Consider the following 25,123-nt stretch of genomic DNA (forward strand, 5'->3'; position numbering starts at 1 on the left):
TAAATCTGAAGTTAAGAATTGTAAAAAATTGATAATGGAAGTGAAGTCCCACAAGGAGAAATCTATGGCTAGTTGAGTTAAGGACAATTAGATGGAGTTTTAAAGTACATTAAGAACAAAAAGAATCCTGAAAATGGTATTGGTCCATTACTAGATGGAAACGATAAAATTATCAATAATAATGCAGAAAAGGCAGAAGTGTTAAATAAATATTTTTGTTCTGGGTTTTGGGGGAAAAAACAGATGATATAGTCAGATCATATGATAACACATTTTCCATTCCCCTAGTATCCTTGAAGGATGTTAAACACCACCTACTGAAGTTAGACATTTTTAAAATCACAGGTCTACATAAATTGCATACAAGAGTTTTAAAAGATCTGGCTGACCAGCTTGCTGGACCCTTAATGATGATTTTCAATAAGTCTTGGAACACTGAGGAAGTTCCAGAAGACTGGAAGAAAGCTATTGTTATGTTAATATTTAAAAACGGTAAACAGGATGACCTGGATAATTATAGGCCTGTCAGTCTGACATTGACCCTGGCCAAGATAATGGAATATCTGATATGAGACTCGATTAATAAAGAATCAATGTGGGCTTATGGAAAATAGATCCTGTCAAACTTACTTGATATCTTTTATTGATGAGATTACAAGTGTGGTTGATAAAGGTAATAGTGTTGATATAATCTACTTAGACAACATTTGACTTGGTACCACATGAAATTTTGATTAAAAAACTAGAAAGATATAACATTAACACGGCACACATTAAATGGATTAAGAGATGACTAACTGATCGCTCTCAAAATGTAAATAAACAGAGAATCATCAAGTGTGTTTCTAGTGGGTTCCCATAGGGATTGGGTTTTGGCCTTATGCTGTTCAGCATTTTTATCGATGACCTGGCAGAAAACATAAGATCAGAATTAATACAATTTACAGATTACCCAAAAATTGGGAGAATGGTAAACAAATAAGAGGGCAGGTCATTGATTCAGAGTGATCTGGATTCCTTAGTGTGCAAGCAAAAAATATATGGCTAAATATAAATGTATATATCTTGGAACTAAGAACATTGGCCATACTTACAGGATGGGGACTGTATCCTGGGAAGCAGAGACTCTGAAAAACATTTGAGGTCATGTATAATCAGCAGAACATAACATAAGAACGGCTGTACCAGGTCAGACCAAAGGTCCATCTAGCCCAGCATCTGTCTACCGACAGTGGCCAATGCCAAGTGCCCCAGAGGGAGTGAACCTAACAGGCAATGATCAAGTGATCTCTCTCCTGCCATCCATTTCCATCCTCTGACAGAGGCTAGGGACACCATTCTTACCCATCCTGGCTAATAGCTATTTATGCACTTAATCATCATGAATTTATCCAGTTCTCTTTTATAAACGTTGTTATAGTCCTAGCCTTCACAACCTCCTCAGGTAAGGAGTTCCACAAGTTGACTGTGTGCTGAGTGAAGAAGAACTTCCTTTTATTTGTTTTAAACCTACTGCCTATTAATTTCATTTAGTGACCCCTAGTTCTTGTATTATGGGAATAAGTAAATAACTTTTCCTTATCCACTTTCTCCACATCACTCATGATTTTATATACCTCTATCATATCCCCCACTTAGTCTCCTCTTTTCCAAGCTGGAGTCCTAGCCTCTTTAATCTTTCCTCTCCAAACCCCTAATCATTTTAGTTGCCCTTTTCTAAACCTTTTCTAGTGCCAGTATATCTTTTTTGAGGTGAGAAGACCACATCTGTACACAGTATTTGAGATGTGGGCGTACCATGGATTTACATAAAGGCAATAATATATTCTCAGTCTTATTCTCTATCCCCTTTTTAATGATTCCTAACATCCTGTTCGCTTTTTTGACCACCTCTGCACACTGCGTGGACATCTTCCAAGAACTGTCCACGATGACTCCAAGATCTTTTTCCTGATTAGTTGTAGCTAAATTAGCCCCCATCATGTTGTATGTATAGTTGGGGTTATTTTTTCCAATGTGCATTACTTTACATTTATCCACATTAAATTTCATTTGCCATTTTGTTGCCCAATCACTTAGTTTTGTGAGATCTTTTTGAAGTTCTTCACAGTCTGCTTTGGTCTTAACTATCTTGAGCAATTTAGTATCATCTGCAAACTTTGCCACCTCACTGTTTACCCCTTTCTCCAGATCATTTATGAATAAATTGAATAGGATTGGTCCGAGGACTGACCCTTGGGGAACACCACTAGTTACCCCTCTCCATTCTGAGAATTTACCATTAATTCCTACCCTTTGTTCCCTGTCTTTTAACCAGTTCTCAATCCATGAAAGGACCTTCCCTTTTATCCCATGACAGCTTAATTTACGTAAGAGCCTTTGGTGAGGGACCTTGTCAAAGGCTTTCTGGAAATCTAAGTATACTATGTCCACTGGATCCCCCCTGTCCACATGTTTGTTGACCCCTTCAAAGAACTCTAATAGATTAGTAAGACACGATTTCCCTTTACAGAAAGCATGTTGACTATTGCTCAACAGTTTATGTTTTTCTATGTGTCTGACAATTTTATTCTTAACGATTGTTTCGACTAATTTGCCCGGTACTGATGTTAGACTTACCGGTCTGTAATTGCCGGGATCACTTCTAGAGTCCTTTTTAAATATTGGCATTACATTAGCTAACTTCCAGTCATTGGGTACCGAAGCCGATATAAAGGATAGGTTACAAATCTTAGTTAATAGTTCCGCAACTTCACATTTGAGTTCTTTCAGAACTCTTGGGTGAATGCCATCTGGTCCCGGTGACTTGTTAATGTTGAGTTTATCAATTAATTCCAAAACCTCCTCTAGTGACACCTCAATCTGTTACAGTTCCTCAGATTTGTCACCTACAAAAGCCGGCTCAGCTTTTGGAATCTCCCTTACATCCTCAGCCGTGAAGACTGAAAGAATCCATTTAGTTTCTCCGCAATGACTTTATCATCTTTAAGTGCTCCTTTCGTATCTCGATCATCAAGGGGCCCCACTGATTCTTTAGCAGGCTTCCTGCTTCTGATGTACTTAAAAAACATTTTGTTATTACCTTTGCATTTTTTTGGCTAGCCATTCTTCAAACTGCTCTTTGGCTTTTCTTATTATACGCTTGCACTTAATTTGGCAGTGTTTATGCTCCTTACTATTTGCCTCACTAGGATTTGACTTCCACTTTTTAAAGGAAGTCTTTTTATCTCGGACTGCTTCTTTTATATGGTTGTTAAACCACGGTGGCTCTTTTTTAGTTCGTTTACTGTGTTTCTTAATTTGGGGTATACATTGAAGTTGGGCCTCTATTATGGTGTCTTTAAAAAACGCCCATGCAGCTTGCAGGGATTTCACTTTAGTCACTGTACCTTTTAACTTCTGTTTAACTAACCCCCTCATTTTTGCATAGTTCCCCCTTTTGAAATTAAATGCCACAGTGTTGGGCTGTTGAGATGTTCTTCCCACCAGAGGGATGTTGAATGCTATTGTATTATGGTCACTATTTCCAAGCGGTCCTGCTATAGTTACCTTTTGGACCAGCTCCTGCACGCCAATCATGATTAAATCTAGAGTTGCCTCTCCCCTTGTGGGTTCCCGTACCAGCTGCTCCATGAAGCAGTCATTTAAAGTATCGAGAAATTTTATCTCTGCATTTCGTCCTGAAGTGAAATGTTCCCAGTCAATATGGGGATAATTGAAATCCCTCACTATTATTGGGTTCTTAATTTTGATAGCCTCTCTAATTTCCCTTAGCATTTCATCATCACTATTACTGTCCTGGTCAGGTGGTCGATAATAGATCCCTAATGTTATATTTTTATTAGAGCATGACATTTCTATCCATAGAGATTCTATGGAGCATGTGGATTCGCTTAAGATTTTTACTTCGTTTGAATATACATTTTCTTTCACATATAGTGCCACTCCCCCCACCTCCCCACACGACCTGTTCTGTCCTTCCGATATATTTTGTACCCTGGAATGATTGTGTCCCATTGATTGCTCTCGGTCCACCAGGTTTCTGTGATGCCTATTATATCAATATTCTCCTTTATCACAAAGCACTCTAGTTCACCCATCTTATTATTTAGACTTCTATCATTTGTGTACAGGCACTTTAAAAACTTGTCACTGTTTGTCTGCCCTTTTCTGATGTGCCAGATTCTTTTTTATGTGAATGTTTATCATCTGATCTGGCCCTTATATTATCCTCTTCCATTCTCTGCTCCTGACTATAACCTGGAGATTCTCTATCATTAGACTCTCCCCTAAGAGAAGTCTGTGTCCGATCCACATGCTCCTCTGCAGCAGTTGGCTTTCCCCCATCTCCTAGTTTAAAAACTGCTCTACAACCTTTTTAATGTTTAGTGCCAGCAGTCTGGTTCCACTTTGGTTTAGGTGGAGCTCATCTCTCCTGTATAGGCTCCCCCCATCCCAAAAGTTTCCCCAGTTCCTAATGAATGTAAACCTTTCCTCTCTACACCATCATCTCATCCACGCATTGAGACTCTGAAGCTCTGCCTGCCTACCTGGCCCTGTGCGTGGAACTGGGAGCATTTCTGAGAATGCCACCATAGCGGTCCTGGATTTCAGTCTCTTCCCTAGCAGCCTAAATTTGGCATGAGTTTCCCATGCAACGCTGTAGCCAAAAGGGCTAAAGCAATCTTTGGATGCATAAACTGGGGAATCTCAAGCAGAAGCAGAAAGGTTATTTTTCCCTCTATATTTGGCACTGGTACAACTGTTGCTGGAGTACTGTGTCCAGTTCTGGTGCCCACAGTTCAAGAAGGATGTTAACAGGAAGCGGTCCAGAGAAAAGCCACAAGAATGACTGAAGGATTAGAAAACGTGCCTTATAGAAATAGATTGAGCTCTCAATCTATTTTACTTAAAAAAGAAAAGGATAAAGAGTGAATTGATTACAATATACACCTCTACCCCGCTATAATGCTGTCCTCGGGAGCCAAAAAATCTTACCACGTTATAGGTGAAACCGCGTTATATTGAACTTGCTTTGATCTGCCGGAGCATGCAGCCCTGCCTCACTGAACCGCTGCTTTACCGCTTTGTATCCAAATTTTTATTATATCAGGTTACAGGTGTGTAAAATATTAGCTTTGGATGCTTTTCTAAAAGATATGCTCTAAGAATTATTTTGAGGAAGTTCTGTGGCCCATGATATGCAGGAGGTCAGACTAGATGATCACAATGGTCCCTTGTGGCCTTGGAATCTATGAATTTATATCAGACAATTTATTGCTGTCATGGAAAGAAACTACTATATACTTTTTTCCTCCCATTCCTCTGAGTAATATGCAAATTAAGGTACAATCATGACATTATAATCCCAATAGCATCAACCTGGTCTCATCAGCATTGGGTCTTAGATCTCATGAGTCTCTCTGTCTGGGATCCCATATCTCAACCTCAGACCTCAAATATAGTTTCACAAAACCACAATCAGTGGTCCAGAGAATCAGTGGTCACATCCCAAACCATCCAGCCTACACCTGATAGCATTGAATGCTCAGTGGTTAAAATCCTAGGAAACCTTAGAGGTTCACAAAAAACAACAAGGAGTCTGGTGGCACCTTAAAGACTAACAGATTTATTTGGGCATAAGCTTTCGTGGGTAAAAAGCCCACTTCAGAATGTTCTCTTAAACAGGAGAAAACCATCCACTAGATACTTTTACCTGCTGGAAGGGAGGAGTTTCTCTATGTGGTGTCAGAAGAGGGGCATTCCTTCCTCACAGTTTTCACTTCACCTTATTTTCTATTATTCTCTACCAGTTCACTCAGAGTTCACTTGGTTGCTATTTCTGCTTTCCATCCCCCTATAGAAGGGAAGTCTGTTTTTCTTATCCCTCGACTGTGTGATTTTTGAAGGGTTTGGACAGACTTTTTCCACCTGTGAGGGAGCCTATGTCTCCATGGGATTTAAATCTAGTTTTGTTGGCTCTAATGGGTCCATTTATTGAGCCTATGGCTTTGTGTTCCTTTTTACGTCTCTGCATGAAAGTGGCATTTCTGGGGGCTATTACTTTGGCCAGGAGAATAGCAGAACTACTTGCATTAATTGCTAACTCTTCATACTGACAATTTTAAAATCAAAATAAGATGTTTTTCGTAAAACTACACTTCAGGTATTATTTTTGGGAAGTTCCATGGCCTGTGATATATAGGAGGTCAGACTAGATGATCACAGTAGTCCTTTCTGGCCTTAGAATCTATTAATATGATTTTGTATATCCTTTTGTTTGCATCCTTATCCAGTGATGAGCTGTCAAAATCATAACAACCGGTTCCCTCCTCACCCCAGGAGGGATCATGACCCCTCCCCCGACTCCTGCCCCATTCAACCCCCCACATTCCTTGACACCTCCCCCCCACCCCAGGGACCCCTGCCCCATCCAACCACCCCTTCTCTTTGTCCCCTGACAGCCCCATGAACCCTTGCCCCTGACTGCCTCCCACTACCCCATCCAACCCCTGATCCTTTCTAACTGCCCCACCAGGACCCTTGCCCCTATTCAATCCCCCTGTTCCCTGCCCTCTGACCCCCCCAACTCCTATCCACCCCCCACCCCTGAACTCCCCTGCCCTCTCTCCAACACCCCCTCCCTGCCCCCTTACTGCGCTGCCGGGATGTGGCTGGCGGCACTACAGTCCAGGCGAGGCTGGAGCCGGGAGCCCGGGGATGCGGGGCTGGGGCAGGAGTCACGCTGCCGGAGCTGGAGGATGTGGCGGGAGCCGAAGGGCCGGAGCCAGGTAGCTGGCCGGCCGGAGTAGGGCGGCCGGGAAGGGACGCGGGGCCAGGCGGTGGGGGACGCGGGGACGGAGCCGGGTGGCGGGGCTGGGCGGCAGGGCACGCGGGGACGTGCAGCAGGGGACGCGGGGACGGGCGGCGGGGCCGGGCAGTGGGGGACGCGGGGACGGAGCCGGGCAGCGGGGCACGCGGAGACGCAGGGCCGGGCGGCGGGGCTGGGTGGCGGGGGACACGGGGCCAGAGCCGGGTGGCGGGGCATGTGGGGATGGAGCCAGGAGGCGGGGCCGGGCGGCGGGGGACGCGGAGCCGGGTGGTGGGGGATGCGGAGCCTGGCGGCTGGGGACGCGGGGCTGGAGCCGGGGACCCGGGCGGCCGGGGAGGGACGCGGGGCCGGAGCCGGGGACCCGGGCGGCCGGGGAGGGACGCGGGGCTGGGGAGGGCCACGGTCGGAGACACGGGGCCGGGGAGGGACACGGCCGGGCCAGGCGTTGGGAGATGCGGGGCCAGGGAGGGACGCAGCCTGGGCGCACGGCCCTCCGGCTCCTCCTACCTCAGCTCCGTCTTCCTGTTCCTGAGCGGGAAGCCTGCATGTTTCTCAGCCCTCCCAGGCTTCCTCGCGGGAAGCAGGGCGGGAGGAGAAGCAGGGAGGAACATTTATGGGAGGAGGTGGAGGCAGAGCTGAGGTAAGGTGGGGCCACAGCAGGGAGCGCTTGTTAAATTTAAATGCCCTTTTAGAACCAGTTGTCCCATGCGGGACAACCAGTTCTAAAAGGGCTTCTAAATTTAACAACTGGTTTGCGTGAACCGGTGCGAACCGGCTGCAGCTCACCACTGTCCTTATCCTACATTTCTGACTGAAGTAGTGTCACACTTCCATCTTAATCAGGCTATCTACTTGCCAACCTTTCTTCTGAGCTTCACTGTCATAAGGATGATGAAGTGAGGCTACGTATTTTGGATGTTGGCAACTCACTGGCTTTTTACACATACGGGACTAAACAAGTGGTCTCCTTAGCTATTCATTTTCTTCACTGACAAAATGAAGGGTCATCCAGTCTCTTCACAAAGAATACTTCCCTGGATTTCATTTTGTATTCTGTTTATATAATGGCATGCATCGCTAAGGTTTCTCCACTTGAGAGAGTGTCAACATTCTACAAGAGCAAAAGCAGCATCAGCTTCGTTCTTGGTTCAGACACGCATCCAGTGACATTTGTAGAGCTGCAACCTGGTCATCAGTACACATTTTCACTGGGCATTTGCTGTCTCCCAAGCCTCAGGAGATGATGCTAGATGGGAGAGCTGTGTTGCAGTCCTTGTTCAGGCAGATGCTAAAACCCTCCACCATGTCAAACTGTAAGTCATCTGAAGTGAATGGATATGTAAATCATGTAAGGAAGAAAAAACTTACCTATTCTGTAACTGTTGTTCTTTGAGATGTTTTGCACATGTCCATTCCATGACCCACCCTCCTTCTCTTTTACATTGGAATGTAACTTACTGGATTCTGGTGAGAAGGAACTGAGTGGAGGGTTGGGGCAATACCATCTCTTTATACCATAGGCTAGTAGCATGAGTATGTGGAGGGTGCGTGTGTTGCCACAACAGATACTGCAATGGGGAAAAGCTCCAGCTTCAGTGCACTGGGGGCACACACCCCTGAAGTGGAAAGGATATGTGCAATGTATCTCTAAGAACCACAGTCATAGAACATTCAAACCAAATCTTTTGTTTTGCCACTTTTTGGTTTCAGCCGAATCTTGAATCAGAAGTGCCAAAATAGCAAGAACTTGTAGTTCTTTCTTGTAGTATATATTTGGTCCAGTTGGAAGCTAAAAGAATTATAGTTCTTTTGAAAGCCCGTTTCCATGAGAGCCTTAATTCAGCAAAGCACTTAAGTATGTGCATAACTTTAAGCTTGTTTAAATCCTTCTCTGCTCAGTGTAAATCCCATTTACTTCAATGGAACTTAAGTCCATACTGAATCGCTTTGTTGAACTGGGGCCCAGATATCCTGGCCTTGCATATTCGTGAATTTTTAATATTATTTAGAATAGCATCTGAACCATTTGAGTTTCATCAGTTACTAATAACTAATGCGTATTTGTTTTGCTATTGTGACAAAGTTCCTCCTCTACCTTGGTGGGTCCTGCACTTATTGGCAGATTTGCTCACCTCAGTGATCTTCCCCACAGTCTGGGTCAACTTCTCCTGTGTCTGATCAGAAGTTGGGAGCTTTGGGGAGAACCCGGGCCCACCCTCTACTCCGGGTTCCAGCCCAGGGCCCTGTGGATTGCAGTTGTCTATAGTGCCTCCTGTAGCAGCTGCATGACAGCTACAACTCCCTGGGCTACTTCCCCATGGCTTCCTCCAAACACCTTCTTTATCCTCACCACAGGACCTTCCTCCTGGTGTCTGATAACGCTTGTACTCCTTAGTGGCGAGTGATGTCTGAGGCAGAAGCACACCAGAAGTCTGCATTGACTCATAGACTTCAAGGTCAGAAGGGGGACAATTGTGATCATTGAGTTTGACCTCCTGCCACAGACAACTCCCAGAAACGGCTTCCTGGTTTATATGGAGAGTGTCAGGGAATCATGGAGGACTGTCACTCATGCCCCTTAGGGTGGGACTTCCTGCAGGGCGTAGCCTCTGAGTACTTCTTTGTGGTGACCTCACGTGGGCTCCTGGTGGGAATGAGGGAAGCGGTGCCTGCTTCAGACCTTGCAGTTCTTCTTCAAGTGCTGTCTCTGTGGGTGCTCCACTTAGGTGTTTGTGCGCCCCTGCACTCGTAATCGGAGATTTTTGGTAGTAATGCCCGGTTGGGTCGCACATGTGCAGTCCCTGTCTCACGCCGCTTCAGGCAGTTAACTAGTGCTGTGCAACTAACCCCCCCCTCAGTTCCGGGCAGTTAACTTGAGGCAATGAGTTAACTTCTCTACTGCCCTTGGCTACGAGTCGGTGCACTTAGCAGCACCTTGCTACTTAGTTCTTTTAACTGTTATTAGTTTAGATAGTTAGTTGATTTGTTTTTTTCTTTGTTCCTGTTGCCTCTTCTCAATTTTTTTTATTTTTTTAAATTATTGTTTAAATTTATGTTTCAGTTGACCCTTTAGGATAGTCAGCCTCTCTGAGGGCAAAAGCCTCCCCTGACAGGAATTCCCAGTTCCCTGGGCTTTAAACGTTGCCTCACCTGCAAGCTTTTGATACCCGTTTTGGATGGGTATGCTCAGTGTGTTCACTGCCTAGGCAAAACACACATAACACAGAAGTATCCTCATTGCCTCAAGTTAACTGCCCAAACAAGAAAGGCTTGCAGTTCAAACTCCATTGCATGGAGAAGTCTCTCAGACATGTGTCTGAACCAGAAGCCCAGACCCTGCCTAGATGAGCCTCGCCAACCATGGCTTCTGTCAAGGGTCCCTCCTCCACCCAGACTTCTGATCAACCTGCTAAAAAAGTATTTTAAAAGTGGGTAACTACATCCCCAATGCAGGAATCAGCCAAGAAGAGGTGTTCCATGAATGGGCAAACAGCATTGGCACCGACCACATCATCAGTGCCTGTAGCCAAGATAGCAAGACCATCCAGCATTGCTGGTACCGTAAGAGCTAAGGATTCTAAAAGAGCCAGCTCAGACACAGGCACTAAGAGGAAATTGAAACCCCATGCCTCTGTACTGACTGAGCCAAAACCGCGATCAACACACAGTGGCGTGGCACTGGTACAGACTGTCTCTCACTCCTCGAACCTCAATGCACGCTCGATGCACACACCGGCACAGCCTATGGTGCTGACATATATGCCATGGCTCCCGGCACTGACAATCACACGCCCCGGTGCATATCATGCAGACATCACAGCAGTTCTTATGGTACATAGATCTCTTAGTCAGATCTACGCCTGACTCTCCCATCCTGAGCACCGATGTGGTCCTGGCATGTTTGGCACTGAGTCTTCTTGCAATCCACTGCTCCACCCTTTTTGAGCAGTGATGAAGACAGCGAGGAAGGACAAATAGATTGTCCTTCACAGTCTCCTGCCCACCATGTGTCACCAAAATCAGGACCTCCCTCAGGGGCATATTACACTGATCCTAGACATCTACAATGGTATGGCCAACCCTGGGGTCCACCTATGCCTCTCCTACCCCAATGGGCATACTGGAACCCACAGGGAACTTACCCCACACAACAGGGACTGCCCACCACATCTAGACTCAGCATGCAGCAATCGCCTGCACCGTTGGTACCTGGACCTTTGGAACCAGCAGGTGAAGGAGAGGAAGAGGAGGAAGAACCCCCAGACCAGGAAGGGGCACCACCTACCCACCTCTCATCATCCTCCCCAGCATGCCTCCTCCCGCTAATATGAGGGATGATTTCAAACAATTCAAGGACCTATTCAGAAGGGTGGCTAGCTCTCTGGACATCTTTCTGGAAGAGGTCCAGGTGACACAACATAAACTAGTGGACATCTTGAATACCACCTCTTCGTCCAAAATTGCTTTGCCTGTGAACAATGCAATAATGTAACCTGTCAAGACCATTTGGCAGATCCCTGCAACTGCTCCTCCAACCTGCAAGAAGTCTGACAAAAAATATTATGTGCCAGCGAAGGACACAGAGTCTTCTCCCATCTGGCACCCAATTCACTGGTGCTCGACGCAGTCCATGAACATGGCAGACAACAGCAGCCCAAGAACACACCTCATGGTAAGGACTGGAAAAGGCTTGACCTTTTTGGCCACAAGGCTTATTATTTGGCTACACTACACTTTCGCATAGCCAATTACGAGGCCTGATTACAATAACTACACAAAGTTTTCTGAATGTATTGACTTCATTCCTAATGACAAGAAAGAACAATTGTGGCAAGGCACCTGCTCAGTCTCCCCAGCTTCTGCTGCTTTTATCCTTGGTGAGACAGGCTTGGGTAATGCAGTCCCCCTTAGGACACAGGGGAAGTCTGCTCCCCGTCTCTCCACCAGTCCTTTTTAAAGTATTTTTACTCCCTTGTGGGAGAGAGTACTGCCTCTCCTCCTGGTGAGGCTCGCTGTCTTGCTGCTCCAGCACTCCTGGCAGCAGGGCTCCTTCTCTCTCTGCTCCCCCCCTTCCTCCCAGGGAGGGGTTTAAAAAGGTCTCAGGCAGCCCCAAGTTGGAATCAGCTGATCCTAATTACCCTCAGGTAGCTCCCCCTCAGCTGATTCTAATTTGCTACCTTGGTAACCCTTTCTCAGCTGAACCTGATTGCCCTGTAGTTGCCTCTCAGTTGATAAGGAGGAGGGCCTTTTAACCCTCTGGGACTGGCTCCTACCGCTTCCTTGCAGATGTCTGTCCTGAGTTTATCACACAATTTACAGTGCTTGTATCAGAGGGACAACTCATCTCCAGAATAGCTCTCCAGGCTGCACTGGACTCTGCAGACACAGCTGCAAAATCATTGGTGACCGCAGTAGTGATGCGGAGGACTTCATGGCTCCATCTCTCCAGCTCCAGTCTCCATGGTTAAAGACTTACCATTCAAGGGGCCCAAACTCTTTGCCAAAAAGACCAATGACTCTCTTCACATGTTCAAAGATTCACGAGCAACACTCCGATCTCTGGAGATCTATATGCCTAGACCCAAGAAAAGACAGAGGGGTTATGTCCCTCAAAGTTACCACCATGCTCCGTATTCACAACAATGGCAGTATGAGTCACAGGGTTGCAAAGAGAGGCCATCGAAGAGACGACAGCCTACTCCTCCTGTAGCTGAGTCTCAGCCATCAACATCCAGGCAACACATTTGAAGTCTTGGTTGAGGGCCTGAGAACCCCATGTCTGTCTGTGTTGGAGTCATCTACTCTCTCCGACTATTCGGAGATCGCCTAGTTCCATTTTATCTAAACTGGAAAACTATCGCATTTGACAAATGGGTGCTAGAAATCATACAAACTGATTACTTCATCCCCTTTCTTTTTCAACCCTCCTACCCATCCTCCCTCCCCATCCCTCTCTTCAGGGACTCCTCTCACGAGCATCTACTGCATCAGGAGGTAATCCACCTCATACAGCTAGGAGCAGTACAACCGGTTCCAACAAAACACAGAGAGAGGGGCTTTTATTCACACTATTTTCTCATGAAGAAAAAGTTGGGTGGGTGGAGACGAGTACTCGACCTACGGCGACTCAAGTTGGTCAGTACACAATGATTCAAGATGGTCACACTAGGGCACCATAATCCCAGCAATAGAAAGAGGGGATTGGTTCTTGGCCCTCGATCTCCAGGATGTGTATCTTCATAGAATGATCCTTCCTTCCCATCGGAGGTTTCTCTGATTTACTATTGGACAGGAACATTTCCTATACAAGGTTCTTCCTTTTGGTTTATTCAGTGCCCCTTGGGTTTTTTCTAAGGTACTAGCAATGGTTGCGGCCTACCTCTGCAGAAATGGAATCATGATATTCTCGTACTTGGATGACTGCCTGCTGAAAGCACCAACATGGCAAGCAGCTTTACAAGCCACTGAACAGATGGTGACCCTCTTCATGAGATTAGGTCTCCAAATAAAAGCAGAAAAGTCTACTCTAACACGCGTGCAAGAGTTGCAATTCATTGGGGCCCATCTCAATTCTCCCGAGGCCATAGCCTCTCTACCAAGACCACACTTTCTCACTCTAACCAACCTCATATCCATGACATGAAGCAGTCCATAGGTATCTGCTAGGACTTGCCTACAATTTCTCGGACGCATGGCCGAGACAACTTTCGTCGTCAGACACGGAAGATTACATATGCGTTGCCTGCCAGGGTGACTCCGTATAAATTATGTCCAACACAAACACAGCATAAACAAACGCCTCACAATGCCTAACAAAATAAAAGACACTCTAGTCTGATGGACAGAACCAGACACCGTCTGCACGGGGGTGCCATTCCTTCAGAAGACGCCAACGCTAACCATCACCATAGATGCTTCTCTCTTGGGATGGGGGGCACACCTGCATCCACATTCTGTCCAGGGCCACTGGTCCCCTGCAGAAACCCTTCTCCATATAAATCTGTTAGAACTGTGAGCCGTCCACAATGCCTGCTCCCACTTCCTGCCAATCATCAAAGGCAAGGCCATTCAGATCCTTACGGACAATGTAGCTTTTATGTTTTACATAAACAGACCATAGCCTGTTTATGTAAAACAGACAAGGGGGAGCACGATCACACTCCCTATGCATGGAGGCCGTGAGACTCTGACAATGGTGCATCAGACACAATATCAACATCTCGGCTTCATAACTACCCAGATGCCAGAACACCACACTGGATACCCTAAGCAGGCACTTTTTTCAGGACCATGAGTGGGAGCTTGACAACCACGTACTCCAACACATATTTCAACAGTGGGGGTTCCCAATGATAGACCTCGTTGCAACCACACAAAATATCAAATGCCCATATTTTTGCTCCAGGGCAGGTCTTGGCACACATTCCTTAGGTGATGCCTTTCTTATTGAGTGGAACTCTCCCCTCCTATATGCCTTCCCTCCCATCCCCCTCCTGACCCAAGTAATCCACAAAATCAAGCAGGATAGAGCCACAGTAATCCTAATAGCCCCTGCATAGTCCCGACAAACCTGGTAACCTTACCTTCTCAGGGTGGCGCTGCATCCACCAATCATGCTCCCCCTTGTGCCTCATCTGCTGTCCCAGGACTCAGATTCAGAGGCTGTAGTCAGCAGTGTTTGAGGCTTTGAGCAATCCATCTACCATGCCGAGTATTCCTTTTGCACATCAAAGGATGTGCCATGCAGGTACTCATTGATGGGACTGCTGCTATATTATACTTGAACAGGAAGGAAGGTATCAGATCAGGCCCTGTCATATTAATTTAGATGGAATATGTGGGCCCGAAGAGTCAAAGGTATTAATATGAACCCGAAACTGTCCAACATTAAACAGCTTTAAACAAGGTTCAAATTTTAGTATACAGAGACCTCAGCCTGCTTAGTATTGTGGCAAACACACTATTAAAAACTTTTTAACCTATTATTAAAGTAATAGAAAAGAAAGAAAAACAGTTAAAGCATTTGAAATGTAAAGCATTAAATAAGATTTTTATTTTAACTGCATCACTTGTTCCCTTTCCCTTTAGCTGTAGAGAGTCTTTAGAAGGAACTCTCCCCACTTGTTTGACAATCACTTAGATGGTAATTAATTGTTCTTTTTGAGAAAAAGTGAGTTGACATGGGCAGGAGCTGCTGTTGCTGCTGCTATTATTAAAATCTGATTCCGTTTCCTAGAAGACAAACACACAAAAGAGGAGGGCGAAAAGAACAGTAGAGACAAAAGCAGCTTCTGTATCTGGTGTTGACTTTCACTTGCAACCTCACTGCTGGAGAAATACAGGCATGGCACATGGTTTTATTAGCCACTTTGAGACCTGGAAAACTAATTAATCTAGAGTAACCTCTGATCAGTTGCCAAGGGAAAAGGGACCTGCTTATCCTGGGGCTAATATATCTGCCTTCCACCACAGCTCGTATAAATCTTTCACCTTTTACTAAAGGTTTCGGTAGAGAGGAACATTTATGAGTTTCTACTCAATTTTTTGAGGCTTCACCACTTTCTTCTAGCCAGACCCTGTCATACCAGCTTTGCCTCCCACAATTTTTTATGGGGGCCTCAATGTGCAGCAGCTGTCAAAAAAGCAAACAGTGTTAGGAACCATTAGGATAGAGATCGGATAATAGGACAGAAAATATCACAATGCCACTATATAAATCCATGGTATGCCCACACCTTGAATACTGTGTGCAGTTCTGGTCACTCCTTCCGAAAAAAGGTATATTAAAATTGGAAAAGGTACAGAGAAGGGCAACAAAAATGATTACAGGTATGGAATAGCTTCCAAGTGAGGAGAGGTTAAAAAGACTGGGAATTTTCAATTTGGAAAAAAGATGATTAAGGGGGGATATGATAGAGGTCTATAAAATCATGAATGGTGTGAAAGAAGTGTTGTTTACTCCTTCAGATAACACAAGAACCAGGGGTCACCCAAGGAAATTAATAGGCGGCGGCAGGTTTAAAACAAACAAATTCTTTACACAATGCACAGTCAACCTGTGGAACTTGTTGCCGGGGATGTTGTGAAGGTCAAAAGAGTTAGATAAGTTGATGGAGGATAGGTCCATCAATGGCTATTAGCCAAGATGGTCAGGGATTCAACCCCATGCTCTGGGTATCCCTAGCCTCTGACTGTCAGAAGCTGTGAGTGGACGAGAGGAGATGGATGACTTGATAATTGCCTGTTCTGTTCATTCTCTCTGAAGCACCTGGCAGTGGCCACTGTTGGAAGACAGGACGGACCATTAATCTCACCCAGTAGAGCCATTCTTATGAGTGATGGGCAGAATAGCTCAGCCTCTTATTATTTTGCCTATCAGTTGAGCCTAATTTCCCACACACCATTTTTGGTTAGTTGATTTCTGGTCCCACATTTCTCTTATCATGTATAATCTTAGTACAGTCCTTGAATTATATCATAGCCCTGTCCATTGGCACTCAGGGTATAACACACAAAAGTCTCACATCTGTGAATGGACGCCAGCCCGTAGAACTGCATAGCCATTCTGTCAAGTGTCATTTCTCTCACCAGGTGCCCCCCCATGTGGTATTACCTTGGCCAGCTGGAACAGTGGCTTTTGGAACTTTCTTGGTTCTTAGCAGCAGCATTCTATCTTCCTCCATCTTGGAATCCCTTATGACATGATATGCCCTTTTCTCAACCAGCTCAAAATGGGACCACTGTTTCAATAGCTGAGGATCTAGTATTGTGTTGTCTGCACAGACGAGCTGTTCATAAACCTGGTCCCCAGTTTGGTTACTGAGGGGTGGAGTCAGACCCTTACTGTTCTGATTAGGCCCTGTTGTGTGGTCATTCATTTGTAAGGAGGGTCCTTCACCCAGGACTTCGTCCTGTGCTCAAGCACTGTCCTCATGGTGTCCTTTCCTAGCCACCATGGTTATCTCATGCCTTCCAGGGTCTTTAGGCCTTTGCCTCCATTAAGGATACGCCATCCTGTCTCTGAACAACCTCCAGTGTCTTTCCAGGATGACCGGATAGGCCAAATCTTTGGCCTGCACCATCTTGGTGTGGTTTTGCACAATCAACCTCACCCCTCTCATTAAGTAGGGTCATATGTCTGTGTGGATACAATGGAGGTATATTATACCTCTGTGCTTTCCCTGCCCACCAAACCAGTTGTTCCCTGATCAAGATCTGGTTTCAGTCAGAGTCTATCAGACTTTGTACAGTTACTCCATCCACTTGTATGGGGATGAACATTTTCCCTGGGCTTCTCTTCTGAGCCTGGCTGTCTGCCGTCTATGCTTGCCTGTAATTACAGTCCATGAACTGGTAGTCCTGCTGGAAATGGCCTTGTTGCCCACAGCTGAAGCAAGCCCATGTAGTTAAAATAAAATAAAATAATGGAAATATCCTATCTCCTAGAGCTGGAAGGGACTTTGAAAGTTCATTGAGTCCAGCCCCCTGCCTCCACTAGCAGGACCAAGTACTGATTTTGCCCCACATCCCTAACTGGCCCCCTCAAGGATTGAACTCACAACCCTGGATTTAGCAGGCCAATGCTCAAACCACCAACCTATCCTTCCTCCTCATTAATTCTCCTGAGGGGATAAGGTTGCCCCACTAGGTTTGGATCTCTCCTTATCAGGCTGGGGGTGGGCTTCTGGACCACTCTCAATGTGAATGTACTCCCCGTACTGGGGTTTGATGTCCCAGTTCCCCAGGATCCATTCAGTTGGATTCAGGGATTGGTAGTGCATGGGCCCCAGGGGTACACTGGACCAAACTTTGCTGTTTTTGCTTCAGGACATCAGATAGCTCTCCATCAGGGCAACAGCCTCTGCGAGAGTTTTGGGATGGTGCCTCACCACTCATTTATGCCTCCACCCACCCACCCATGGGGAGGATCTGCATGAACTGCTCCCATTATGACCTTCTCTGGCACCTGAACACCTGTGCAGCCCTCTGGCTGGAGCCACCGCCAGCAATGTTCTTTCAGACTCTAGGCGACAGCCCAGGGCCAAGCCCCAAGCGAGAATTTCTTATGGCAGAACCACTGCTGGTAGGTTTCAGGAGAGATGCTAAGGGCATCTAGGATGGCTGACTTGACTTGGATGTAGTCCTGGTTGGCCATCCTGTCAAGGTCTCAATACATGACCTGAGCCAGACTTATCAATTAGGGGGCCAATAGGGCCCAGCTTTCCATGAGCCATTGAACTTCCATGCTGACCCTCTTGAATGTGATGAGCGTCATCCGTGGGTCCCTTCTTAGCTTCACCAGGATGGATGGCTTTGGGATGGAACCTCCCCCTCACGTGATGAGACTTGCTGCCACGGGTGGTTGTAGGAGCATTGTCACCTGCTAGATGAGCTGCTACTCCCGCTTCTGCTGCTGCAACACTATTTCTTTAATCAGCTACTGTTGCTGCTGCTGTTGATGGTCTGCCTGCCGCTGATGCTGATGCCCCTATAGTCCAAACAGTCAATCACTTAAAAAGGAATGCAAATGAGCAGAGTCCTACAGGTGTGCCTTGAAGATAAATACAAACTGGAAAATGACTTAGAACTATGGAGGGCTGCATTAGAAAAAATGGTTTAATCAGCCAACAAGAGACACAACACGTGATACTTCATTGACAGAAATAACAAGAAGCCAGTAAAACTAGATCATGTATAGTTAACATCTGTGCAACAATTTAAATATCTCAGTTCAATGTCGAGCCATGATGTGGATGTTAGAAGCCGCAGGAAGAGTGCTTGGATAAATGGAGGAGGTTGACAGGAATTTTCTATTGTAAGAAAATTTCAAAGAAACTGAAGAGCAAAGTGTTTAAGACCATAATTAAATGAGCCATGATGTGTGGGTCAGAATGCTGGCCAATGAGGAAAAAGAATTACTTCATACTGCTAAAATGAGAATGCTCAGGTAGACCTGGGTAAGACAAGAGCTGATAGGCTATGCAATGAAATTGTATGAGCCATGATGTGAGTTAGCCCTCTTCTGGGAAAAGCTGAAGGAGTATCTACTGAGACTGGATCATGTAAGATGACAAGATGTGGAATACATTGGCCAGAGAATAAAATAGTCATGGGACAAAGACCATGAGGAAGACCTAGAAAAAGGTGGGTTGAGACACTGAAGGAGAACATGAAGAATGTAGGTATCATAAATATAAAGGGAAGGGTAACAACCTTTATGTATGCAGTAACATAAAATCCTTCCTGGCTAGAGGTACAGAATCACTTTACCTGTAAAGGGTTAAGAAGCTCAAATTATCTGGTTGGCACCTGACCAAAATGACCAATAAGGAAATAAGATACTTTCAAATCTGAGTGGGGTTGGGGGTGAGAGGTTTTGTTTGTGCTCTCTTTGTTTTTTCCCTCTCTGCAGAGAGAGAGAGAGAGACCAAGCCGGTAAACCATCTTTTGAAAAGATACCTGAAATGATAATCTAAAGTTACAGAAATTGTAAGTAAAGGCAAGAAATGCGTTAGATTATCTTTTGTTTTAGCCTGTGAATTTTCTCTGTGTTAAGAGATAATTTCATTCCTGTTTTGTAACTGGAAAGCAAAGTCAGAAGGGAATCCTCTGTGTTTTAAATCTTTTTATTTACTCTGTACAGTTACCTTCCATCCTGATTTTATAGGTGTGATTCTTTTTTTTAAAATAAAATTATTCTTTTAAGAATCTGATTGATTTTCAGTGCTCTAAACACCCAGGGGGTTGGTCTGTGCTCATGTTGTAATCAATTGGTTAGTATATTATTCTCAAGCCTCCCCAGGAAAGGGGGTGAATGGACTTGGGGGAATATTTTGGGGAAACAGGGACTCCAAGTGGCCCTGTTTCCTGGATTTTTATAAAAAATCACTTGGTGGTGGCAGCAATACCATCCAAGGACAAGGAAAGGATTTGTGCCTTGGGGAAGTTTTAACCTAAACTGGTACAAATAAGCTTCAGGGGTCTTTCACGCAGGTTCCCACAACTGTACCCCAGAGTTCAGAATGGGGAGGGAACCCTGACAGTAGGTGTCAGCTTGCAAGGTGCACTTGTCAAAAATGCTTGGAGATTAGCAACAAGAATCGCTGACACACTTGATATGACAAGTCAAAAGCAAAGAAAAAGAGGTAATCCAGAATAAAGTGTATGGAAATCTGCGAAGGTGTACTTTTCTTTTAGAACCATATAGAATAATCTTCTCCATTTCATTAAAGTAAATATATCTGGTGGATGGCTTTCTGCTATTCAAAAGAATGCTTTGAGCCATTAGGGGACACTCCATTTCCTGAGAAGATAGCCACTGAGCATCCATAACAGATGGAGGATGAGGGTCAGGCTGTGTCATCTGGTCTATGTTCGAAACCTGAAGCAGAAATATGGGATCCCAAATGAAAAGATTTAAAAGGTCCCAGAGCCAACACTGATGAGGCCAGGCTGGTGTTATCATAATTAGCATGATGTGAACCTGTCTGAGTTTGCATGAAACTCTTCAAACCGGAGGAATGGTAGGGAAAGCATATAGAAGTTTGCTCTTCCAGTACAGTAGAAAGGTGTCTGATATGCATCTTGGGCAGTGATCTGCTTTGGAACATGCTTCCTTTTGTCATGTAGCCAAGAGGATGACTATGAGCTGCCAATGTGATATGGCTGTTAAAAAAGCTAATGCGGTTTTAGGATGCATCAGGCGAGGTATTTCCAGCAAAGATAAGGAGGTGTTAGTACCGTTATACAAGGCACTGGTGAGACCTCATCTGGAATACTGTGTGCAGTTCTGGTCTCCCATGTTTAAGAAGGATGAATTCAAACTGGAACAGGTACAGAGAAGGGCTACTAGGATGATCCGAGGAATGGAAAACCTATCTTATGAAAGGAGACTCAAAGAGCTTGGCTTGTTTAGCCTAACCAAAAGAAGGTTGAGGGGGGATATGATTGCTCTTTATAAATATATCAGAGGGATAAATATTAGGGAGGGAGAGGAATTATTTAAGCTTAGTACCAATGTGGACACAAGAAGAAATGGATATAAACTGGACACTAGGAAGTTTAGACTTGAAATTAGATGAAGGTTTCTAACCATTAGAGGAGTGAAGTTCTGGAACAGCCTTCCAAGGGGAGTAGTGGGGTCAAAAGACATATCTGGCTTTAAGACTAAGCTTGATAAGTTTATGGAGGGGATGTTATGATGGGATAGCCTAATTTTGGCAATTAATTTGGCAATTGATCTTTGATTATCAGCCGGTAAGTATGGCCAGTGGTCTGTGATGGGATGGGATCTGAGTTACTACAGAGAATTCTTTCCTGGGTGCTGGCTGGTGAGTCTTGCCCACATGCTCAGGGTTTAACTGATCACCATATTTGGGGTCAGGAAGGAATTTTCCTCCAGGGCAGATTGGCAGAGGCCCTGGAGGTTTTTCGCCTTCCTCTGCAGCATGGGTCACTTGCTGGAGGATTCTCTGCAGCTTGAGGTCTTCAAACCACAATTTGAGGACTTCAGTAACTCAGACATAGGTTAGGAGTTTGTTACAGGAGTGGGTGGGTGAGATTCTGTGGCCTGCATTATGCAGGAGGTCAGACTAGATGATCATAATGGTCCTTTCTGACCTTAAAGTCTATGAGTCTAAGAGGTCCATTTCCTCCATTCCCTGGGTCTGAAAAATGCACCTTACTATGTACGTTATGAGGAACCATTCATGATCTTTGCTGACTGCCCTGTTGAGATGGTCTGACACAGTTCTGAACCCCTGGGAAGTGAGAGGCCTTGAGTATGATCATATTCTTTGTGAAGAAACTACAGTGGTCTGTTGCCTATTGACAGAGTGTTGTTGTGTTAATTGAACCTACAAATTCTGGACCTTCTCCTGAGATGAATGAAGAACAGGATTCGAGGGCAACTAGCATGGTGTGATGCATTATCCAGCTCAGAAAGAAGTTGAAGATCCTGGGGAGATTTGCAAGGGAAAACCTACACAACCATGAACAGGCTTATTATAAGGAGGCCCATCTACGTGAGTTCCAGCGAGGAGACTGATCATTGTTTCTGCTGCCAATATTGGAATCCAAGCTATTGGCCTGATGACAGTGTCATTTTGAGGTATTGAGACGTTTTGGGGAGTATGATTATGAGATCTGGCAACCTATGAAGTAGAATCAGAATATTAGGGACTATGGGTCACAAACCCAGGACCACAGGTCTTATAAGAGTTGGTAAGCTCTAACCTGCCACCCACTAACAGCTGCTAGGGCAGAAGCTGACCCCCAAAGAGGACTCCGGTCTTGGAACCTGATTGACAGAAGGCTGGGGCAATCCTGATTGGTCCACAGCTTCTATATAAGCCTAGCACAGGAACAGGAATTTGTCCATGCAACTGGGATCCACCTTGCTCTGGACTGTGTGTCTTGAGGTTCTGTTCCTGCTCCCCTGGCTTGACTTTCTGGTGGCCTGACTCTGCTCTCATGGTTGTCTCCTGGTAACCTGACCCTGCCTGCTTACCAACACTCAACTCTCAGTTTGCCTTCTGACCTGTCTCAGACTCTGACCTCCTGGTATCAGACTTGGCTTGACTCCTCTTTGACCACTAGGTCAGACAGCCCACATCCCAATCCTGACACAGACCGAGGTATATCGCATCAACTTATTGAAGGCGTGGAATGGCCAGGAGGGTCTCCTCATCACTCCACTATCCCGCCCCACCCAACCCCAAAGTCAGCCCTTAGACTTCTGTGTTGCATGTTATATGAGAAGCAGCCCTGCTAGGGTGCTCCCTGCAGAGTCTAAGGCCTTGTCTACACTACAGGGGAAATTTGATCTAAGCTATGCAATTTGAGTTATGTGAATAGTGTAACTCAAATTGATGTAGATCTGCTTACCGTGGGGTGCATACTATGTGCATCTCCTGTCAACTCCCCCTACTCTTCTTGATCCAGTGCTGTACAGGAATCAACGGGAGAGTGATCTGCGGTTGAAGCCATAAATTAAAGAATGTCTGGGCTTTATAAAAGTTTATGAAGGCTCAGGTTGGAGCCCAGAGGAAGCTGCTAGGGAGATAGCTCCTCAGAGGAGCTGGCTAGGAAGCTACTCCCAGTGATGTCTCCCTGGAGAGCAAAAGCTCCTGGACAGAGAAGCAACCCCCAAACACAAAGAAACTACAGAGGAGTCTCCAGAGGAGAGAGACTATAAAGGTCTCTAGGCAGGGCGTGCCAGAGAGTTACCCTGAGTCAGCAGGGAAGAGACTGCAGAGCTCTAAGCCAGTGGTTCTCAACCAGGGGTACGTGTACCCCTAAGGATGCATAGAGATCTTCCAGGGGGTACATCAACTCATCTAGATATTTGCCTAGATTTACAACATGCTACATAAAAAGCACAAGCAAAGGCATTACAAACTAAAATTTCATTCAGACTATGACTTTTTTATACTGCTCAATATACTATACACTGAAATGTAAGTACAATATTTATATTCCGATTGACTTATTTTATAATTATATGGTAAAATGAGAAGGTAAGCAATTTTTCAGTAATAGTGTGCTGTGACACTTTTGTATTTTTATGTCTGATTTTGTAAGCAAGTAGTTTTTAAGTTAGGTGAAACTTGGGGGTACACAAGACAAATCAGACTTCTTAAAGGGGTGCAGTAGTCTGGAAAGGTTGAGAGCTACTGCGATAAGCAGTAGAGAATCCTTGTTTTGTAGTTGATTAAATAAATTAGACCTCTGAGGACAATGTTCCCTATATACAAGCTTTACTGAACTTATTAAAAGCTGACTCAGAGAAACTGAGGCACAGATGTACCGTGATTCCGCACCAGGCCACCAGGGTCACTCCAAAGGTGAGTGCCCACCATTATATTATGATATACAGGAGGACCAACTAAATGATCTATAACGGTTCCTTCTGGCCTTCGACTGTAGAGCTGGTTGGTAAATGTTTTTTTGTTCCCATGAACAATTTCAGTAAAAGCACAAATTTGTGTTTTCCTTAATATTTTTCTTTAAAAAAAGTAAGGTTTTGCTCAAAAGCTGGTTTTCAAGCTTTCACTTTTTGAAGAAAACCTGTAAGTTTAAATCAAAATCAGACCTAAGAGTTAAACCCTAAGTTATGATATATATTTTGAAAGTCACAAGTACACCTCTACCCCGATATAATACAGTCCTTGGGAGCCAAAAAATCTCACCTCCTTATAAGTGAGACCATGTTATATTGGATTTGGTCTGGTACGGCGTACCGGCAAGAGCCGGTATGGCATGCCGGACTGGACTGGCTCTCCCGGCAGTGATTTAAAGGGCCCGGTACTCTAGCCGCTGTGGGGAGCCCTGGGCCCTTTAAATCACTGTCGGAGCTCCAGCAGCGGGGCTCAGGTGGGGATTTAAAGGGCCCGGGGCTCCCCACAGCGGCTGGAGCCTCTGGCCCTTTAAATCACTGTCTGAGCCTGGCTGCCAGAGCCCCGGCAGGGATTTAAAGGGCCTAGTGCTCCAGCCACTGTGCGGAGCCCCGGTCCCTTTAAATTACTGTTAGAGCTCTGGCAGCGGGGTTTAGGTGGGCATTTAAAGGGCCTGGGGCTCCACACGAATTCGGATATAACGCAGTAAAGCAGCGTGGCTCGGGTGGCGCTTTAAAGGGCCTGGGATTCCCCGCTGATTTACTGTGTTATATCCAAATTTGTGTTATATCAGGTCGTGTTCTATCGAGGTAGAAGTGTAATATAAAAATTGAATGAAACATTTAAAGTAGTTGCTGGTTATATAATTGCTTCTAGTGACTTTTCATTGACTTTTCATAGACTTCACTCCCTATATATTTGGTTTGTTTTTAGAACTGAAACTGAAAATATTCACACTGGAAGCAAGTCAAAAGGTGACTTCAGAATGGTAAGCCACAGAAAATACCTTCTTTTACAGCCAGGTTTTCAGAATTGCAAGTGTAAAAGCACATATTAGGGCTGTCAAGCAGTTAAAAAATTAATTGTGATTAATCACAAGATTAAAAATTAATGGCAGTTTTAATCGCACTGTTAAACAATAATAGAATACCATTTAAATATTTTTGGATGTTTACTACATTTTCAAATATATTAATTACAATTACAACACAGAATACAAAGTGTACAGTGCTCACATTATATTATTATTTTTATTACAAATATTTGCTATGTAAAAAAGATAAAAGAAGTAGTACTTAAGTTCACCTCATACAAGTATTGTAGTGCAATCTCTTTATTATGAAAGTTGAACTTATAAATGTAGAATTATTATTGTTATTTTTGTACATAACTGCAC

At 44.9% G+C, this 25,123-nt stretch overlaps 1 protein-coding gene and 1 non-coding gene across 7 annotated transcripts in view; both read left to right on the top strand.

Moving 5' to 3' along the window:
* The window catches only part of MAJIN (membrane anchored junction protein), a 169,961-nt gene that overhangs the window by 82,280 nt on the left and 62,558 nt on the right, over positions 1–25,123 (top strand). For all 6 annotated transcript variants that reach the window (XM_045007060.1, XM_045007061.1, XM_045007055.1 and 3 more), the window contains one exon: positions 24,661–24,715. In XM_045007060.1, the coding sequence (XP_044862995.1) occupies positions 24,661–24,715 (55 nt within the window). The remainder of the gene's footprint in view (positions 1–24,660; positions 24,716–25,123) is intronic.
* LOC123365453 lies at positions 15,285–15,403 on the top strand. Its single transcript, XR_006577591.1, has one exon. It is a non-coding gene; the product is annotated as a U5 spliceosomal RNA (small nuclear RNA).

This window comes from Mauremys mutica, chromosome 2, assembly GCF_020497125.1.
Source record: "Mauremys mutica isolate MM-2020 ecotype Southern chromosome 2, ASM2049712v1, whole genome shotgun sequence".
Classification (NCBI taxonomy): domain Eukaryota; kingdom Metazoa; phylum Chordata; order Testudines; family Geoemydidae; genus Mauremys; species Mauremys mutica.